Source organism: Dasypus novemcinctus, chromosome 2 (genome assembly GCF_030445035.2).
Source record: "Dasypus novemcinctus isolate mDasNov1 chromosome 2, mDasNov1.1.hap2, whole genome shotgun sequence".
NCBI lineage: Eukaryota > Metazoa > Chordata > Mammalia > Cingulata > Dasypodidae > Dasypus > Dasypus novemcinctus.
The window spans coordinates 106302247-106320938 of NC_080674.1; the positions used below are offsets into that span (position 1 = coordinate 106302247).

Consider the following 18692-nt stretch of genomic DNA (forward strand, 5'->3'; position numbering starts at 1 on the left):
CTGAAGGTTGGTCAACTTCATCTTCCCAAAGAAGCAACTTTTGTTTTGCTGATTGTCTTTATTGATTTTTATTCCTTATTTCATTTATGTCCACTTTAATCTTTATTTCCTTCCTTCTGCTCACTTGGGGTTAGCTCTTCCTGTTTTGAGGTTAGGTCTCTGATTTGAAATCTTTCTTCTTTTCCAATGTAAGCATTTACAGCTATAAATTTCCCTCTCATGACTGCCTTAACTGCATACCATAAGTTTTGATATGCTATATTTTCATTTTCATTCACCTCAAGATATTTCCTAATTTGGCTTGTGATTTTCTCCTTAACCCAGGGGTTATTTAAGAGTATGTTGCTTAATTTCTATATATTTGTGGATTTTCCATTTCTCTCTCTGTTATTGGTTTCTAGCTTAATTCCATAGATGTTGGAAAATATAGACAGCATGATTTTAATAATTTTTTAATTTACTGCATTTTGGCTTTTGATCTAAAATATTGTTTATCCTGGAGAATGATCCATGTGCACTTGAGAGGAATGTGTATTCTACTTTATTGGTTGAAGTTTTGCATATATATTTATTAGATCTACTTGGTTTAGAGTATCACTCAACTCTTGTATTTCCTTATTGATCTTCTGACTAGATGTTCTCCATTATTGAAAGTGATGAATGAAAGTTGCCTACAATTACTGTAGAAGCATCATTTTTCCCTTCAAATCTGTCAGTATTTGCTGCATATATTTTGAGGCCCTCCTGTTTGGTGCATATTTATAATTGTTACATCTTATTGTTGAATTGTCCCTAAATCAGTATATAATGACTGTCTTTGTTCCTCTTAACTGCATTTTGGCTAAAGTCTATTTAATCTGATATTACTATAGCTTCTCCAGCTCTTTTTCAGTTACTATTTGCATGGTATGTATTTTTCATCCTTTCATTATCATTCTACCTGTATTTTTGAATTTAAGTTAGGTCTGTTTCAGACAGCATAAAGTTGGGTCATGCTTTTTAACTCATTCTTAAAATCTCTGCAGTTTTGACTGGAGACTTTAATTCCTTTACATTTAAAGTTACCACTGATAGTGCATAACTTTCTTATGACATTTAGCAGTTTAGCCTTTGTATGTCTTTCACCTTTTTTATCCCTCATTTTTTCTGTTAATATCCACTCTTATATTTGTTTGATTCTTTTGTGTGTTGTACCATATTAAGTGCCTTCTCTTTTCTATCTGGATATATTTTTCACCTATTTTCCTTTTGGTTACCATGGGGTTAAAATTTAATATTCTAAATATTTAACAATCACATTTGATCTGTTACCAACTTAACTTCAATAACATAACCCTAGGGCCCTTAATAATTATGCTCACTATACTCTGTCTATACTCTGTAAGTAGAACAGCAAAGCTTGGAAGACAACACATCTGTTTACAAAACTGTTTACTGAATATTTTAATATATTCAGACCTATTGCTCAAAAAAATTCCTTTCAAGTTATTACTGTGCATTGACAATGTATCTGGTCACCCAAGAGTTCTGATGGAGATGTTCAATGAGATTAATATTGCTGTGATGCTGCTAACACAAATACACTCTGCAGTCCATGGATCAAGGAGTAATTTCAACTTTCAAATCTTTGTATTTAAGAAATCATTTTGTAAAGCTAATGCTGCCATAGATATTGGTTCCTCTGATGGATATGAGCAAAGCGAATTGCAAACCTTCTGGAAAGGATTCACCATTCTAGATGCCATTAAGAACATTTATAACTCACAGGAAGAGGTCAAAATGTCAACATTAACAAGAATTTGTTATGATTCCAACCTTCATAGATGACTTTGAGGGGTTTAAGATGTCAGTGGTGGAAGTAACCTCAGATGCAGTGGAAATAGCAAGAGAATTGGAATTATACATGGAGCCTGAAGATGTGCTTCTTATGGATGCGCAAAGAAAGTGGTTTCTTGAGAAGCAATCTGCTCCTAGTGAAGATGTTGTGCATATTGTTGAAATGACAACAAAGGATTTAAAATAGTATACCACCTTAGTTGATAAATCAGCAGCAGGGTTTGAGAGCATTGATTCCAATTTTGAAAGAAGTTCTATGTTGGGTGAAATGCTATCCAACAGCATGCATGCCACAGAGAAATCTTTTGTGAAAGGTAGGGTCAATCAATGTGGCAAACTTCATTGTTGTCTTGTTATAAGAAATCCCACAACCACCCCAACCTTCCCAACCACCACTCTGATTATTCAGCAGCTATCAACATTGAGCCAAGACTCTCCCCACCAGCAAAACATTATGATTCACTGAAGGCTTGGGTGATGGCTAGCATTTTTTAGCAATAAAGTGTTTTTAATAAATGTATATACATTTTCTTTTAAGATAATGTATATACTATTTTCTTTTAAGATATTGTACACTTTCTAAATTATAGTATAATGTAAACATAACTTTTATGTGTACTGGGATACCAAATAATTCATGTGACTTGCTTTATTGCAATATTCCTGTACCAGTTTGATACGGTTACGAATTCCAAAAATAGATATTGGATTATGTTTGTAATCTGTACCTGGGCCTGACTGAGTTATGAGTAGGGCTTTAATTGGGCCATGTCATTAGGGCGTTGAGTCCCTGCCCCTTGGTGGGTGAGGATTCACAGATAAAAGGCATGGCAAAGGACAGAGTTGCAGGTTTCTGATGTTGGAGTTTTGATGTTGGAGTTTGATGGTGAAGTCTTAAGCTGGAGATCCACGAAAAGAGACAGAGCCATTTGCCTGATAATCTATAGCTGACCTTGTGGAGGAAATAGAGAAGCTGAGCCCAGAGGAACACAAAAAGCCTGAACCCTCATAGATGTCAGCAGCCATCTTGCTCCAAATAGACTTTGGTGAGATTAGTAAAATGCTTTATGGACTGGTATCTGCAAACTCCTACCCCAAATAAATACCCTTTATAAAAACCAATCAATTTATTGTATTTTGCATCAGCACCCCTTTGGCTGACTAATACAATTCCCTTTATTGAGGTGTCTGAAACCAAATATGCAATATCTCAGGAATATATCTGTGTCTATATATTTTGTCAGATTTGGGAAGTTTCTCCAATTATTTCTTCAAATGTTTTTTTCTAGCCCTTCATCTCTTTCTTTTCCTTCTGGGACCGTTATAGGGTATATATTAGTATGCTTGATGGTATCCCACTGTTTCCTCAGGCTCTGCTCTTTTATTTTTATTTTCTCTTTTTTTTTTTCTTTCTGCTCCTCCACCCAGACAAGTTCAATTGTTTTGCCTTTGAGTGTTCTGTTCCTTTATTCTGCCTCCCCCAGTCTGCTCTTGACTCTGTTGAATTTTTCACTTCACTTCTTGCATTTTTGAGTTCCAGAAGTTCTATTTGTTCTTCTTTATATAATTTCTATCTCATTATCTTAATTCTCATTTTATTCATATATTTTTTCTTGATTTTTAAGCTCTTTGTCCATGTTTTTAGTTCATTTATCCTATTTATGACAGTTGTTTTAAGATCTTTAATTAGTAAACCCAGAGACTGTGCTTCCACTGGAATATTTTCCATCAAATTCTTTTTATTTCTTGTAACTAGGCCATACTTTTCTGTTTCCTGGTATGTTTTGTAATTTTTTGTTGAGAACTGGACATTCTGAGTATTAGGTTGTGGTTACTCTGGAATTCAGATTCTCCCAGCCCTCAGGCAACCAGACTAAGAATAAGAAGAAAAATAAAGGAAAGAAGTAAAAAGCAGGGAAGAAAAAGAAAAAAAAAGGGAGGGGGGGAGACTAATAAACAGGTAAAATACACACATAAAAGAAAAATAATAATTTAAGTTCACTGCCTCTCCAAGCATCTTGTTACGTGACAGCGAAAAGTCAGAAGCTGCTGCTTTCAAGGCCAAAACCTGGGCCTGTGTCCCTGCTCATCCCTCAGAAATTCACCAGACCCAAAACTGTAACACAAATTCACCAGACCCAAAACTGTAACACAGAGAAAGAAAAATTAACCCCAACTTTCAACCCAACTTTTAGAGGAGGTGGTTTCATTTGCCAGACCTGGGCCCAGCCTGCCCTTCTTGGAACCCAGGCCACGCTGTTGCAGCTGCAGCCTTTTTAGAGACCTCAGGTCTGAACAACTGGGCTGGCCACTGTTTCATGCTTTCACTTACAAAAGCTGAAATCTCAGTACCCTCTTGCTTCCTCTGGCACTTCAGCAGTTGTTCTAAATATCCATTCTAGTTCCAGAGTCAATAGCTAGTAATTCTGGTTACTTTTTTCAAGTTTTTTCTTCTTTCTAGTTGTTGTTTTTTTTTTTTTTAATATTTTAAACTCTATAAATGGTACATTTAAAGTATTTTTGAAGATACAGTTTTTCCATTGTTATAGAGGATTCTCTACCTGCAAATCTTGTTAATGCTTCCTCAGGATGAAGTCAAATTTCATTTTTCTGTTGTGTGTTTTTCTTGGGTCTTAAGGTTTCTTCATTTTCTCAGCCTTAGAGTTTAGACATCTTTCTTTTCCTACTTTCAACTAAAAACTTGTACATCATGACATCTTCTAGATATATAGTACTAAATGAGGGGCAAAAAATTCTACCTTCCACTATCCAACCACACATAACAAAAGTTTTCTATAGTTGTTCCCTCTGTTTTCTCAGTTTACATTATCTCTTCAATCTATCTCTGTAGGGCTTTTATCCTCACCATTCTAAGACTACACTCTTCAAGGTCAACACTGATATCTATGCTGTCAAATCCATAGCCAAGTCCCTTTGTTAGCTCCTACTACAATAAATTCACTACTTAACTTTAAAATGCTCTGGAATTCTATCCTCTGTTCCCTTCTCTTTTCCATTTGTAAATTCCCTTAGTGACTTCATTCACTATCATGGCTTTAAATGTCTCCATAAGTCAATGGATTCCATGAACCTTCAGCCCTAACTGACCCTAGCCCACCAGATTCATCCCTTTTCCTCACACAGCCATTTACAGAGGCCCTTTGGTTCACTTCACACCTCTGGTTGAACACATCTGCTAGACAAGCTGTAATCTTATTATAAGCTTGAAGTTGGTGTCAGGAGTGGTAGACCAGAGAGGCATGAATAGAGAAGCCTTCTTCAACACCTGCTGGCCAGTCAATGTAGAGGGCCAGGGATGGACACAGAGTCCTGGCCCACCTCCAGCTCTATGTAAGGGGGACAGTGGCCCAAAATCACTGTGTAGTTGAGCAGTAGGCAGCACACTGTAAACTTGACCACACCAGTGGGTCCTACTACCATCACCTGGGGACATAATTCTTCTTCCTTCTCAGCCTGCCCCCCACATCTGCTCCAAGGCTGTATGAGTGTTGAAGTAAAGCAGCATAGTGGTATCCTTCGGTGCAGCCACTCAACTGCAGAGAAAAGCCATGCCAAGTTTAAATGGCCACCTTAGCTACCAGCATCAAAGGTGAATTTCTTGATTTGGGTCAGCTCAGTGCCCAAGATTTCTGCCATGCCAGTTAGCAACTCCAACTGAATTGACTGAGATGCTTCCACTTCAAAGTGAAGTTCTGTTTCTTAGTCTAGTTCAAATTTAATCATTGGCTTTTTGTCATCAATGGCCTTCTCTCGCATCTTTACTGTGCAGCTGCTGTGCCTTCACAGACTGGAGCCAAAACTGGTAAGTGTCCTGTTTCACCATTTTGATGGGACTTCCTAAGAGAATGGAGCAGTTCCAACAAAGTTGCAACTTTTAATGATCAGCTGTTCTCAGTCTGGTAGGGATAGCCTATTAAAAATAGGCATGTATGTTATACTAACCACTGTTTATCTGTTCCCCACTTTGTAAGACCCTCCTATATAATAAAGAATTAAACATCAACCAGTTGTTGTAACTTCCCACTTGGAAATACCATAATTGCCTTTATAAGCTGCTATAACCTGTTCACCATCTTGAGAGTCTTACTCCAACTTGGCTAGTTTGAGATGTCCCTGCTCCAGCAGTCTTTCAATAAATGTGCAGCCTTGATTGTGCTGGTTAATTTTTTTTTAATTTGGGCAGTTTCTACCCAAAAGAAATGAAACATGTATATACACACAAACACTTAAGCGCAATTGCTCTTGGCAGCGTTATTTATTATAGTGAAAAAAGGTAAAGAACCTAAATGTCCATCTACTACTGAATGGATAAAGTTTGATAATCTCATATTACTTGCAATAGAAAGTAACAAACTATTGGGAAACGGTTGTGGCTCAATCAGTTGGGCTCCTGTCTACCATATGGGAGGCCCTGGATTTGCGTTCCGTGGCCTCCTTATGAAGGCAGGCTCATCCACAAGCGCCACAGAGCACCACCCAGCCCACAGATGCCATGGGGAGCCAACTCAGCAAGGTGATGCAACAAAAAAGGGAGACAAGCAAAAACACAGAAAAGCGCAAAGCAAATGGACACAGAGAGCAGACAGCAAGCAAGCTGCAAGGGGGTAGGGGAAATAAAATAAATAAATACAAAAAAGTAACAAACTATTAAAACACACAACATGGATACGTCTCAAAAACACCATTATAATTGAAAGAAGCAAGATACAAAAAACTAGAAACTTTATGATTACATGTATATTAAATTCTGAGAATGCAAAACTATAATGACAGAAAGCAAATCTATTGTTTAGGGCAAGAGGTATGGCAGGAATTGACTACAAATGGGCATGAAAGAATTTTGATGTGATGGAAAGATTCTAAAACTTGACTTATACATTTAAAAAGGATGAATTTTATTGTATGTAAGATATCTTTAAAAAGCTCTAAAAAAACAAAGGGAGGGATAGAGGGAAAGGAGAATGGAAAGAAAAAGAGGGAGGAAGATAGGAAGGAAAAAGGAAAGGAGGGAAGCAGGCAGGCATAGCCTGAGTCTGATCTTAAGGAAATGACAAACAGACCCAGTTGAGATTCAATTTACAGAACGAAAGCCTTTAAAACTTTCAAGGTATGGGAAACAGGGAAAGAATGAGGAACTGTTGCAGATTGAAAAACACTTCTAAAATACAACAAATAAATGCAACAAATGCTCCTAAATAGAATTTTACACACATATACACAAAATGAAAACGAGGTAATTTTGAGATAGCTCACAACATCTGAATGGGACCACCAATCCATAATTTGTTGGTAGTGTTCCCAACTGAGAGGGGAATGCGGGGGTTATGTAGGAAAGTGTCCCCAGTTTGGGGAGATGCACACTGGAGTATTTAGCAATAATGGGTACCATGTCCAAAAAAGTCTCCAGGTATAGGGAAAGAGAAGATGATGGAACAAATGTAGCAAAATGTTCATAATTGGAGAATCTGAGTGAAGGGGATACAGTAATTCTTTGTATTACTCACACATTTTCTGTGAGTTTGAAATAATTTCAAGATTGTTTAAAATGTAACTGAAAAAAAAGATAAATTGACAGATAAATGGAAAACCCAATATTGTACCCAAACTGAACAAGTGACCTATATGAAGTCAATTAATAGAGAAGCTATAACCATTCACCACTCCCCATTGCTCAAACACTTTCAGTGGTTCCTCATTACCCACATAATAAGAGGATTATGTTAAATGAGATAATGCTTATAAAGCACCTAACACATTACCCAGAACATTAGTGGGAAGTAAATATCTTTCAGTCTCCTTTAAAATTTTTCATAGCCTGGCCATGATCTTTTTCTTTTTATCTTATTCATTTATGAATTCAATGCCTATTTATTGAGTGTCACTATATTAGGTGCTAGAGAGACATTAATAAATACAATTAACCCCTTATGGTACTTAGATGGAATCGTTATCTAGCCAAACCAATTGTTACTCACCATTCTAAAACAAATCTTTCCTGTATTCAAGGGTTTATTCCTTAAAACATTCACTCATTCATTTGTCCATTCATTTATCTCTTTATCAAAACAGTCCTTAACTACATCCCTGGTTGTCAGAACTGTACTTACATAATAAGGTATAGTCAAAATGCCTTTCAACAAAAGATTCTTTGGTTATGTCAAGAAAACATAAACTGATGACTATTTCTTTTGTTCTTTTCATATTTTCATGTGGTTCTTCACACAGATAGCCTTTTATTGCATGTATTTAGACACAGCATTTTAGAGCAAAAAGAGATCTGGTTTGGCAAATTTCAATGCTGTCATTGTAAAGCAGGTAATTAGGAGGCTAGATGTTATAGAAATGGAGGGGACTGTTGCCAAACAGAAAATATATGCCCTACAGTCATCAAAATTCAAAATTTTTAAAAATTATGTTGGCAAAATTAAATCTCCTGTTTGGGTTCTCTGATGTAGATTGTGTGAACTGCCTCTTCAATTCTCAGATGAGGAAAAAGACCCAGTCAGAAAGTGTGTTTTAAAGGTATAGGCAGAAACAAAAACAACGTGGTGACAGTAGATACTGTTTCCAGCTTTGATTTAATCTCCAAATGACTCAAACCAGCACTTCTCAGAGTTTGTGATCAATCAATATCAAACGACTCAGTCCAAAACTCTCTCTCTCCAGCTGGCAACGAGGAGGCCGGATCCCTGTCATCCACAATGCATGGGGTGAACTGTGTGGACTAATGAGGCAATGACAGGAGCCCAAACCCAAGGCTGAACACCCTGTAAACTTACTTTGAGTGCAAACATACACGGAAAACTTCAGAGAGCAGCGTCGGCCTGGGCCACGGCAGGCCCGCCTCCTCTCTCCTGGGTGTGTGTTTGATCTGCCTCTGCCCTCACCAAAACCACGCCCATCCCGAGGCCTCACCTTGAGAAAAGAGCAGGATGCAGAAAAAAACCATGAAGCAGCGGACGTTGTTGAAACGCTGACAGCGGGGAAGGATGCATCCTGAGCCGCGGGGCTCCTCGGCGCCGTCCTTGTCCTCTCCGGGGGTCTTGGGAAACTCCTTGCTCGCAGCCTGGACTTTGGTCCCTGATCGGAAAATACGGACCTTGGACGACGCCGCCTTCCAGTTTTTCTTCCGAGACTCGGACTTTTTCTCTTTTTTTTTCTTGGTCGCCCCGCTCTCCGGGACCGAGGGCTCCACCTCCGCCAGGCCTCCTTCCATGGCCCGACCCCGCCCGGAGCGCAGGGCGCGGCGCCCGCGGCTGCTCGCCGTGGGGAGCCCGTTGGGCGGCCCTGCTGCGCGGCTCGACGAGCCGCGAGCGCGAGGGAGACAGCGGGCCGAGGACGCGAGCGCAGAGGCCTCCAGAGGGAACGCTCCTCTCGGCGGGAGGCTAACGTCCGCGCGGGGGCTGACAGTTGTCCAGTGCGAACTTCCCAGGCTGGTTTCCTTCTTTGCTTCTGAGTGGTGAGGATGGCTAAAAAGAAGCTAGAGTTGGATTCTGGTAACTGCTACCACCAACGGGAAGCATCACAGTAACGTTAACGGAAGTCAAAGAATGCTGGCTTTACCTAGTACCTATTAGGAAGCAAGGAAAGAAAGGTGTGTAAAGAAGGAACAGGGGGAACTATTCCCCAATTTCTACAGACCAACTTCGCTGTGGCATTTTTGGAACTGGAATGATCTGTTGAGGAAGTTAGAGAAACCATAAGACCTGGAAAAACCACTTCACCACAATGGAAAATTGGAGGGGTCAGAAGAGATCATCAAACATAAATCATAAAACAGAATTCCCGAAGAACGCTTATTAATGAAGTGCTTTACAGCAAAATTATTGTCTTGGAAACTCTATCTCCTGTTAAGAATAGACAGTACTATTATTTCCTTCTCCAAAATAGGGGAGGGAACCCAAGTGCAAATATCTTACTCGTGAGAAAGAACATGGAAGAATAGCCCGATATGAAACTTAGATGTTTCTTACGAAAATGCAACTTTTGTTGATTTTCTTTTCTTAGACTGAAATAGAAGCTATTTGGGTTTTATAGAGAGAGAGAAGGTGACTTTCCAGATCTTTCCTCCTATGGAGTAGAAATTGTGTTGTCAGAAAAAGTGCAGCTCTTCTTACTTGTGAATAGAGGAAACACTTTTCTGCTGTTTAACACTGCTGGGGCTGGTAAAGCAGGAGAAAAATCACTGAGAAGAGCAAGGGAAGATGGTACCACATACCCTACTCCAAATTTGAGACCTGAGTTTGACTCAAAAGAGTTACCTGCCCATCAGTGTGTGGAAAAGTTCTTTTTCCTATATTAAGAGATGTGGCTTGACAAATGCGCAGTCACTACATAAGAGCAGAGCCCTAATTTTCCCATGTTCATCAATCATATTCAACTAGGATATCTTTCACATTGCTTCAGAACATTAATAAACCTAAAGGAAACACAGGATTCCTAGGACGTAGGGAGTGGAGCCAGGAATCCTTACTCTTGTGCTTTCATACCAAACTGGGCACTGCCAGTAGCAAAGAGAAAAAGGCAGCTCTGTTAAAAATAAATGGTATTAGGTGTTTTGCTTCTACTCAGAATATAGAGCTAAGAGAATGTTACTCCAACCCTAACAACCACAACAAGTTAGATAGTATAAAAAATAAAATTTAAATTAAAAAAAAAAAGGCAAGCTTTTTGAGCCCATCAGAAAGCTACATTTGCAAAAGCAAGCATGTGAATTGACTCCCAAGGGTAACAAGTCCCTTGGGACACACAAACTGTTTCATCTTTGGAGAGAATATAATGGGCAGATAGTAACCATAAATGAAGTTAAGAAGAAAACACCTGAAATTTTAATGAATTTTTAAAGGCCAAGTGAAGGCTAGCATAAAAATTTAGAAATGCCAGGAAACTCAGAAACACCTACTTACCAGCTCTTTTCCTCCACTGGGACAGAACAATACAGCCCTCTTTGATGAAGAAAATATTTGGTAATGATAGGCTCCCACTGAGGGAGAAGCAGGAACACCCCCCACCCACACCACCCACCCTAAATATTTTTGCCTACTAAGCAAGAGCACTTCTGTCTCTGGGATTGAGGTAGGAAATTCTACTCACTGGTCCTTGGCAAAAGTCAGCTGGTAAGGAGGGAGTGTCAGAAGAAACATATGCCAAGGAATGAAGTACTGACTTATGCTATAACACTGATGAGTCCTAAAATCAGTATGCTAACTGAAAGAAGCAAGTCACAGAAGTCCACATATTATATTGCAGGTTTTAGTTTGCTAAAAGTTGCTGGGAGGCCTGCGCAAAATCTTGCTGTGAATTTCTTTCTCTCCCATTTCTCAGCAAGCTCTGTTCTTTCCCTGATTTCCCAATAAATTCTTTTAACTGGCCTAACTAAAAAAAAAAAAAAGCTGCTGAAACCAATATACCAGAAATGGGTTAGCTTTTATAATGTTATAATAATTTATTAAGTCAAAAGCTTACAGTTCCAAAGCTGAGAAAAATTTTGTCCAAATTAAGGTATCAGTGATACACTCTCCCCAAGGGTTGGCTACTGTTGATCCTGGATCCTTGTCAATGGCAAGGCACAACTGCAGCTCTGCTGATCTCTGCTTTCTCCTCCAGACTGTGTTGCTTTCAGCTTCTTGCTCTCATGGTATTCTTTCTGCTTAGTGAGTTCCTCTCTGTTTCTGAGGCTTTTTTCCTGTGCCTGCAGCTTTTTATTTCTCCACATATAAAGAACTCTAGTAAGAGTATTAAGATATACCCTGGGTCATGCCCTATTGAACTGATCTAATCAAAAGGAAGTCCCCTTAAATGAATCTAATCAAAAGATCCCATCCATAAGAGGTTAACATGCACAGGAATGGATTGGCTTTAAGAATAGGATTTTCTGGGGTCCACAAAGGATTGAAAACAGCACACTCACTTTATATGAAATGTCTAGAATTGGCAAAGCTATAGAGAACAAAAGTAAATTAGTGTTTGCCTAGTACTGGAGAGTGGGAAGAATGCAGAAGGAAATGAAATAAATACTAATGGATATGAGGTTTCTCTGGAGAATGATGAATGTACTCTACAATTAGACCATGGTGATGGTTGCACTGATACGTAAATAAACCAAAAGCTATTGAAATGTATATTTTAAATGGGTAAACTTTATGGCATATAAATTATATATCAATAAATGTGTTTAGAAAAAAACAACAGTGAAAGGTCTGGAATTTACTTGATTAACATGTTAATAAACTATCTCATGGATGCCAGTAGAAAACATGAGACTCCTCAGTCAGAAACAAATAACTTTATTATTCAAGGAAAAGCCAAGCAACATAAGCATGATGTCCACTGGGTTTGTTTTCCATGGCTTCCAAGTCCCACACAGGGTAACACAGGTGGGCAAAATGGTGCTGGTTTGCACTGCAGAAAAAGAACCCTGAACTTGGAAATCTAACACTCAGAATAAGTTGTTAGAAAGCCTACTCTATGTCTGGGAGAAGATTTTACTTCATCACTTTAGTTTGCTTTCTGCAAACACATTCCTGAGAAATGACCTCAGAAAAAAGGAGACAGTCTTAAATTCTTAATATGTCCAGGAAAATTTGCAGGGATGCTTAATTTTATTTTGTCCATTGAACATAGCCTTCTTCACAAAATAAGGATAAAATAAAGATTGTTTTTTCCAGAAAACAGAGTCTCAGAGAATTCAGTCACAGTGTATTTACACAAAAAAATTCAGAACTTCTTTAGGCAGAATGAAGATATTTCCTGGTAGAACTTTATTTCTATCCAAAGAAGAGCACCAGAAATAGAAATAAATATTTTAAAAGTCTTTAAAAGATAACTGACTCTTTAAAGCAAAATAGTAATGATGTATTATTGGGTCTATAACATGTAGGAAAAAGACCAGTATGACAATAATAGCATAAAGAAGGGGATGGAGAAGATGGTGGTATACTGTTGCAAGATCCTTACACTGCATGTAAAGTGGCATAACAATATTTGAAAATAGACTTCAGCAAGTTAGAGATGTGTATTTTTAAATGCTAGAGCAATTACTGAATGAACAAATGAATGAATGAATAAATAAATATAAAGGAAAGGCTAATAATACAATGGTAGGGTAAAATAGACTTACGATAAATATGAAATGAATCCAAGTTAAGTTGTTAAAAAAGGAAAAAGATTAGTAGGGACAGATAGCAAAAAGGTATATTTAAAGTCCACCTATATCAATAACTATAATTGCAAATGATCTAAACATTTAGATTGCCGGATAGGATAAAAACAAAAGACCCAACTATACACTGTTTAAAAGAGTGCCATGTTAAATGTAAAAATACAAATAGATTAGAATTAAGAGGATGGCAAATGGTATGTCACATCAACACTAGTCAAAAGAAAGTGGGGAGGGAAGCAGACTTGGCCCAGTGGTTAGGGAGTCCGTCTACCACATGGGAGGTCCGCCGTTCAAACCCCGGGCCTCCTTGACCCGTATGGAGCTGGCCCATGTGCAGTGCTGATGCACGCAAGGAGTGCCCTGCCACGCAGGGCGTCCCCCGGGTAGGGGAGCTCCACGGGCAAGGAGTGCACCCGTAAGGAGAGCCGCCCAGCGCAACAGAAAGTGCAGTCTGCCTAAGAATGGCGCCGCCCACACGGAGAGCTGGCACAACAAGATGACGCAACAAAAAGAAACAGATTCCCATGCCTCTTTGTCCTTGTGCCAGTATCATGCTGTTTTGATTAATGTGGCTTTGTAATAGTATTTTGATATAAAATTTTATTGATGTATTTCATACATGAATATATATAAACAATAAGTGTGTAGCAAAAGTTGTGAACTTAGGAAACAAACATGCATATCATAATACAGGACTCCCATGCATCATTCTACCACTAACACTTTGCATTACTGTGAAACATTTGTTACAAATTATGAAAGCATCATCAAAATACTACTACTAACTATAGCCCAAAGCTTATACCAGAACACCTGATTATTAACACCCTGTATAAGTTAGTATTGTATATTTGTTATAGTTCATGAGAAAATGTTCTCATATTTGTGTTGTTAACCACAATCCATCTTCCATGACTGGATTCCCTGTGTAATACAGTCCCATGCTTTGTACAACCCATTCAAAGTGTACACTCAGTGGTTCTCATTTTCATCACAGAGTTGTATTGTCATCACCTCAGTCAATTTTAGAATGCTTTTCTTACTCTAAACGGAAAAATTCTATATCCTTAGAATTGATATATTTTCTTTGCCATTGCTTCAAAATAGCTTTGTAAAGTTTTAAGTTCAGAAAGTGTTGAGTACTCCAACTTCAATCTTCTTTTTCAAGATGGCTTTAGATATTTGGGGCCATTACCCTTCCATATAAACTTCATAATTGGCTTTTTCATTTCTGCAAAAAACATTGTTGGAATTCTGACTGTGCTTGCACTGAATCTATAAATCGCTTTGGTTAGGATTGATATATTAACTATATTTAGTTTTCCAATAAATGAACATGGAATGTCCTTCCATGTTTGAGGTCTGTTTTTTATTTTTCTTAGCAATGTTTTAAAGTTTTCTTTACAAATCCTTTACATCCTTGGTCAGATTTTTTTTCCTTGGTATTTGATTCTTTTGATTGATCGATCTTGTGAATGAAATTTTTCTTGGTTTCTTTTTCTGATTGTTCATTTTTTGTATATAGAAACACTACTAATTTTTGGGTGTTGCTCCTGTACCCTACCACTTTCCTGAATTCATTTTTTTTTTTTTGAGCTCTAAGTGTTGCTTTGGGTTTTTTCAAGAATTTTTGTATATAAGATTATGTCATATGCAAATATACTTTTCCTATAACTCTGTTTTCCCCAACTTTTTTTTGGTACTTCTTATAAATTACATCTTTTTATATTCTATGTCCAAAAATGTAGATTCATTACTTTTTATGCATTTGCATTTTGGCACATGTAGGAACAAAGAAGTGGGGTTACATACTAACAATACACTACAATAATAATGGCATTTAAAATTACCCAAATAGTTACAATTACTGTAAGTCTTTATTTCTTTATGACACTTTGAACTACTGTCAGTGTCCTTTCCTTTCTGTCTGAAGACCTCCACTTAGAATTTCTTGTAGGGGAGGTCTAGCGATAAACCCCTTCAGCTTTAATTTGAGAATGTTTTAATTTCTCCCTCATTTTTTAAAAATATTTTTTTCTTTAAAGATACTTAGATTGCAAAAAATGTTACGCAAAAAAATGCAAGGGATTCCCATATACCCCACACCACATACCTCCCACCCTTTTCCATGTTAACAACTTCTTTCATTAGTTTGAACACATTTGGAGAACTGCCACTAAGCATGGATTATAGCTTGCATGGTAGTTTACCCTCTCTCCCACTCAATTCTGTAGGTTATGGCAGGATATATAATGGCCTGTATCTGTCATTGCAATGTCATTCAGGACAATTCCAAAGCCTGGAAACGCCCCCATATTACACATCTTTTTCCTTCTCCCTGCCTTCAGCACCTCCAGTGGCCACTGTCTCCACATCAATGATATCATTTCTTCCATTGTTAGAATTACAATAAGTGTATAGTAGAAGACTGGTAAGTCTACTCTTCCAAATTTTATTTCCCAGTTCTGAGCATTCTGAGATGGTGATGTCCACTCACCCTCCAATTGAGAGTAGATCTCAATCCCATATGGCTGATGGATGGGACTCTCTTGCTTGCAGTTGTAAACTATCTCAGTTCCTTAGTACATTGGTAGTCCATCCTCACCTCCTTGTTAGTTGTCCTGGGTAAGTTCAATGAACTGGAGAGTAGGTATTGCAACTCCATTGAGGCTCAGGGCCCAGCTGGCACATGGACAGCCCAAAGATTCAAGTCTCTTGGACATATACCTACCAACTCCAGCACCAATTAAAGGTTCAAATAGAAGAAACAGAACAGGCATGTGTAGAGAAGTCACATCTGAGTCTAACTCTGTCACACTTGGGAGCACAAATGCCAAAGTGGGCCCACTGTCAAGGCACCAAACTCTGGAGCTATCTGCCATGACCATAGGTCCTGGGTGTCTCCATATCCCCCAAGAGCCCCACTACCTGGGGTAGTATCTACTTTGGCAGTATATGAGATCCTGCTGAGATGGCACAAGCATTAGCTCTGGGATGACCTCTCAACTCACTTTGAAGTCTATTAGTCATATAAACTTATTTGTCTTTTCCATTTCCCCCTTTTTATTCAGGGCCTTTTTCCAGTTGTATTACTAGTTGTTGCTTGGTAGTAATCCCTCAGTGCCAGGGAGGATCATCCCTGGGAGTCATGTCCTTCACTGGGGGGAGATAATGCATTTACATGCTGAGTTTGGATTAGAGAGAGGCCATGTTTTAGCAATATGGAGGCTTTCAGGAGGTAAATCTTAGGCACCCTACATCACTAAGCTAAATTTCAATTTCACATGCAGAGGCTCATAAGTATAGTCATCAATATCAAGGGCCCATCAATGGATCATCCTTCTTCACTAGTTATTGCCCCAGTACTTGGGGGATTGCTGCTGTTTTATTAGACAATGGGGCAGAGCTCCCCAGGATGGGAATTCAATATTCTTTCAGTTATTGTGTGACTCTCCACCCACTGTGACAATGCTCCATGTACATTTGAACGTATTTGTTTACCTTATATGTATGCCCAAGTGAACTTCCTCCCATGTATACCCCATCAATGACATCCTACACCAGTGAGATGTAACACTTCTGTGATCAAAAACTTCATCAAAAGGATAGAAGTGGTCACAGAAGAGCATACAGCAAATGGACACAGAGAGCAGACAATGGGGGGGAGGGGAAGGGGAGAAAAATAAATTTAAACAAACTTTTAAAAAAAAACTTCATCAAAAAATGAAGCCAAGAATATCACTAAATAAAATTAATAGGAAAATGAAATAATAATAGATTTAAGTATGAAAAAATACATAATTTAGAAAAACTAAAATAAAATTTAAAAGTTGAGATATTAAAAAAATAATAAAAAATATTTTTTAAAAATTTTATGACGTTTTGCCTTTCATCACTCTAATACCTGTTGTCCTGAATGTGCAGTGACATTTTCTTCCATTTCTTCCCCAGAGACTTACTTTTTTTCATTTTGTCTTCAAAGAAGTTTTAGGTCACAGTAAAATCACATACAGAACACAGGGGACTCCCTTAAACCCAACATCCTCCCCCCTTTCCCCCTTCCCATATCAATAACCTTTTTATATGTGTCTGGTACATTTGTTACAACTGATATACAAATATTGAAACACAGCCATGGTCAATGGTTTACATTTTGGTCTACACTCTAGACCATACACTTTTATAAATTTTTGATGAAATTCAACATGGCCTGTATCCATCATTGCAAGATCTTACAGAACCCTTCCATTGCACTCCAAATACCCCCTCTTCCATCTACTCTATTCCTCATTCCCCTTCCCATCAGGGCCCAAGGCGACCACCAAGCATCTCTCCTTGAAGGACAAAATTCATAGTTACTTGCAACAACACTGAGGGCTTGACACACTGGTCTGTCCTCCCCTGCTAGGAACCACCTATGCTCTTGAGAGACAGCGACCCTTTGTTTGAGAAACAAATCGGGCCTCCCCAGGGTGGGAGTCCAACTCCTTCCTGCTCATTATGTGGGTTGCCACCCACTGATACAACACACTATGACAAAATGATTAGACTCACACATTCTCTAGAAGACTGCCCCTGGTGCTCCCTGTCCCGAATGCCCACCCCCATCCAACACCCTGAAATAAGTAACCCTTCCTTGTCATATTACCAAAAGAGCTTTCCCAACATTGTAGTTGCAACTACATACCCACAAATCCCCAGTGTTCACCTGCTTTCTCTCCCAACCCTACACTTTCCATGGACCATCCAAACCACCCATGCCTACTTACCCCTGTCAAACATGCACCACCCAACCCAATAGTATAACTATACTCCTGTAATATCCCTTCACTGCAGAACTACTTAATTCTACCTTATCATAGATTTTGCCATATGGGCATTGGTTCACAACCTTCTTCTCCCTATTTCTTGTAAACCTATCTTTCAGACTCTAGCTCTCTGAGTCTGCTTGATTTGCTTAATTCATATCAGTGAGGTCATGTGATATTTGTCCTTCAATGACTGGCTTGCCTCGCTCAATATAAGGTCCTCAAGATTCATCCATGTTATCCCATGTGTTAGTACTGTATTCCTTCTTACAGTTGAGTAATATTCCATTGTATATATATACTACATCTTATTTATCCTTTCATCTGTTGGCGGGCATAGAGGTTGATTCCAACATTAGGTAATAGTGAATAATGGCACTATGAACATTGGTGTGCATATATCTGTTCATGTCCTTGCTTTCAACTGTTCTGGGTGTATACCCAGGAGTGGAATTGCTGGGTCATATGGCAGATCTATAGTTAAGTTTTTTTGAGGAACTACCAAACTCTCCTTCATAATAGCTGGACCATTCTACATTCCCACAAGAAATGGATGGGGATTCCCATTCCTCGACATCCTCTCCAACACTTGTAGCCCTCTGTTTTTTTAATGGCTGCCAGTTTAATGGATGTAAGACAATATCTCATTGTAGCTTCGATTTGCATTTTCCTAACAGCTAGTGATGTTGAGTATCTCTTCATGTACTACTTAGCCATACATATTTCTTCTTTGGAAAAGTGTCTGCTCAAATCACTTGCCCATTTTTTAAATGGGTTGTTTGTCTTTTTATTTTTGAGATATAGGATTTCTTTATATATGCTGGAGACAAGGGTCCTATCAGATAAATGGTTACCAAATATTTTCT

At 38.4% G+C, this 18692-nt stretch overlaps 1 protein-coding gene and 1 pseudogene across 7 annotated transcripts in view; both read right to left on the reverse strand.

The window, feature by feature from the left end:
• The window catches only part of SLCO6A1 (solute carrier organic anion transporter family member 6A1), a 205668-nt gene that overhangs the window by 175765 nt on the left and 11211 nt on the right, over positions 1-18692 (reverse strand). For 2 of the 7 annotated variants that reach the window (XR_011646318.1, XM_058276700.2), the window contains exon 1: positions 8773-9454. The exons of 1 other annotated variant lie outside the window; for it this stretch is intronic. Coding sequence is in view for 4 of the 6 variants with exons in the window: in XM_058276700.2 (XP_058132683.1) it covers positions 8773-9073 (301 nt within the window). In the remaining 2 variants the exon portion in view is untranslated. Of the gene's footprint in view, positions 1-8772; positions 9456-18692 lie in introns of those variants that run through there. 4 more of the 7 variants (XR_009180713.2, XM_058276696.2, XM_012519108.4 and 1 more) reach the window with 3 other exon arrangements.
• Positions 3133-5658, reverse strand: LOC131273472 (polyribonucleotide 5'-hydroxyl-kinase Clp1-like; annotated as a pseudogene).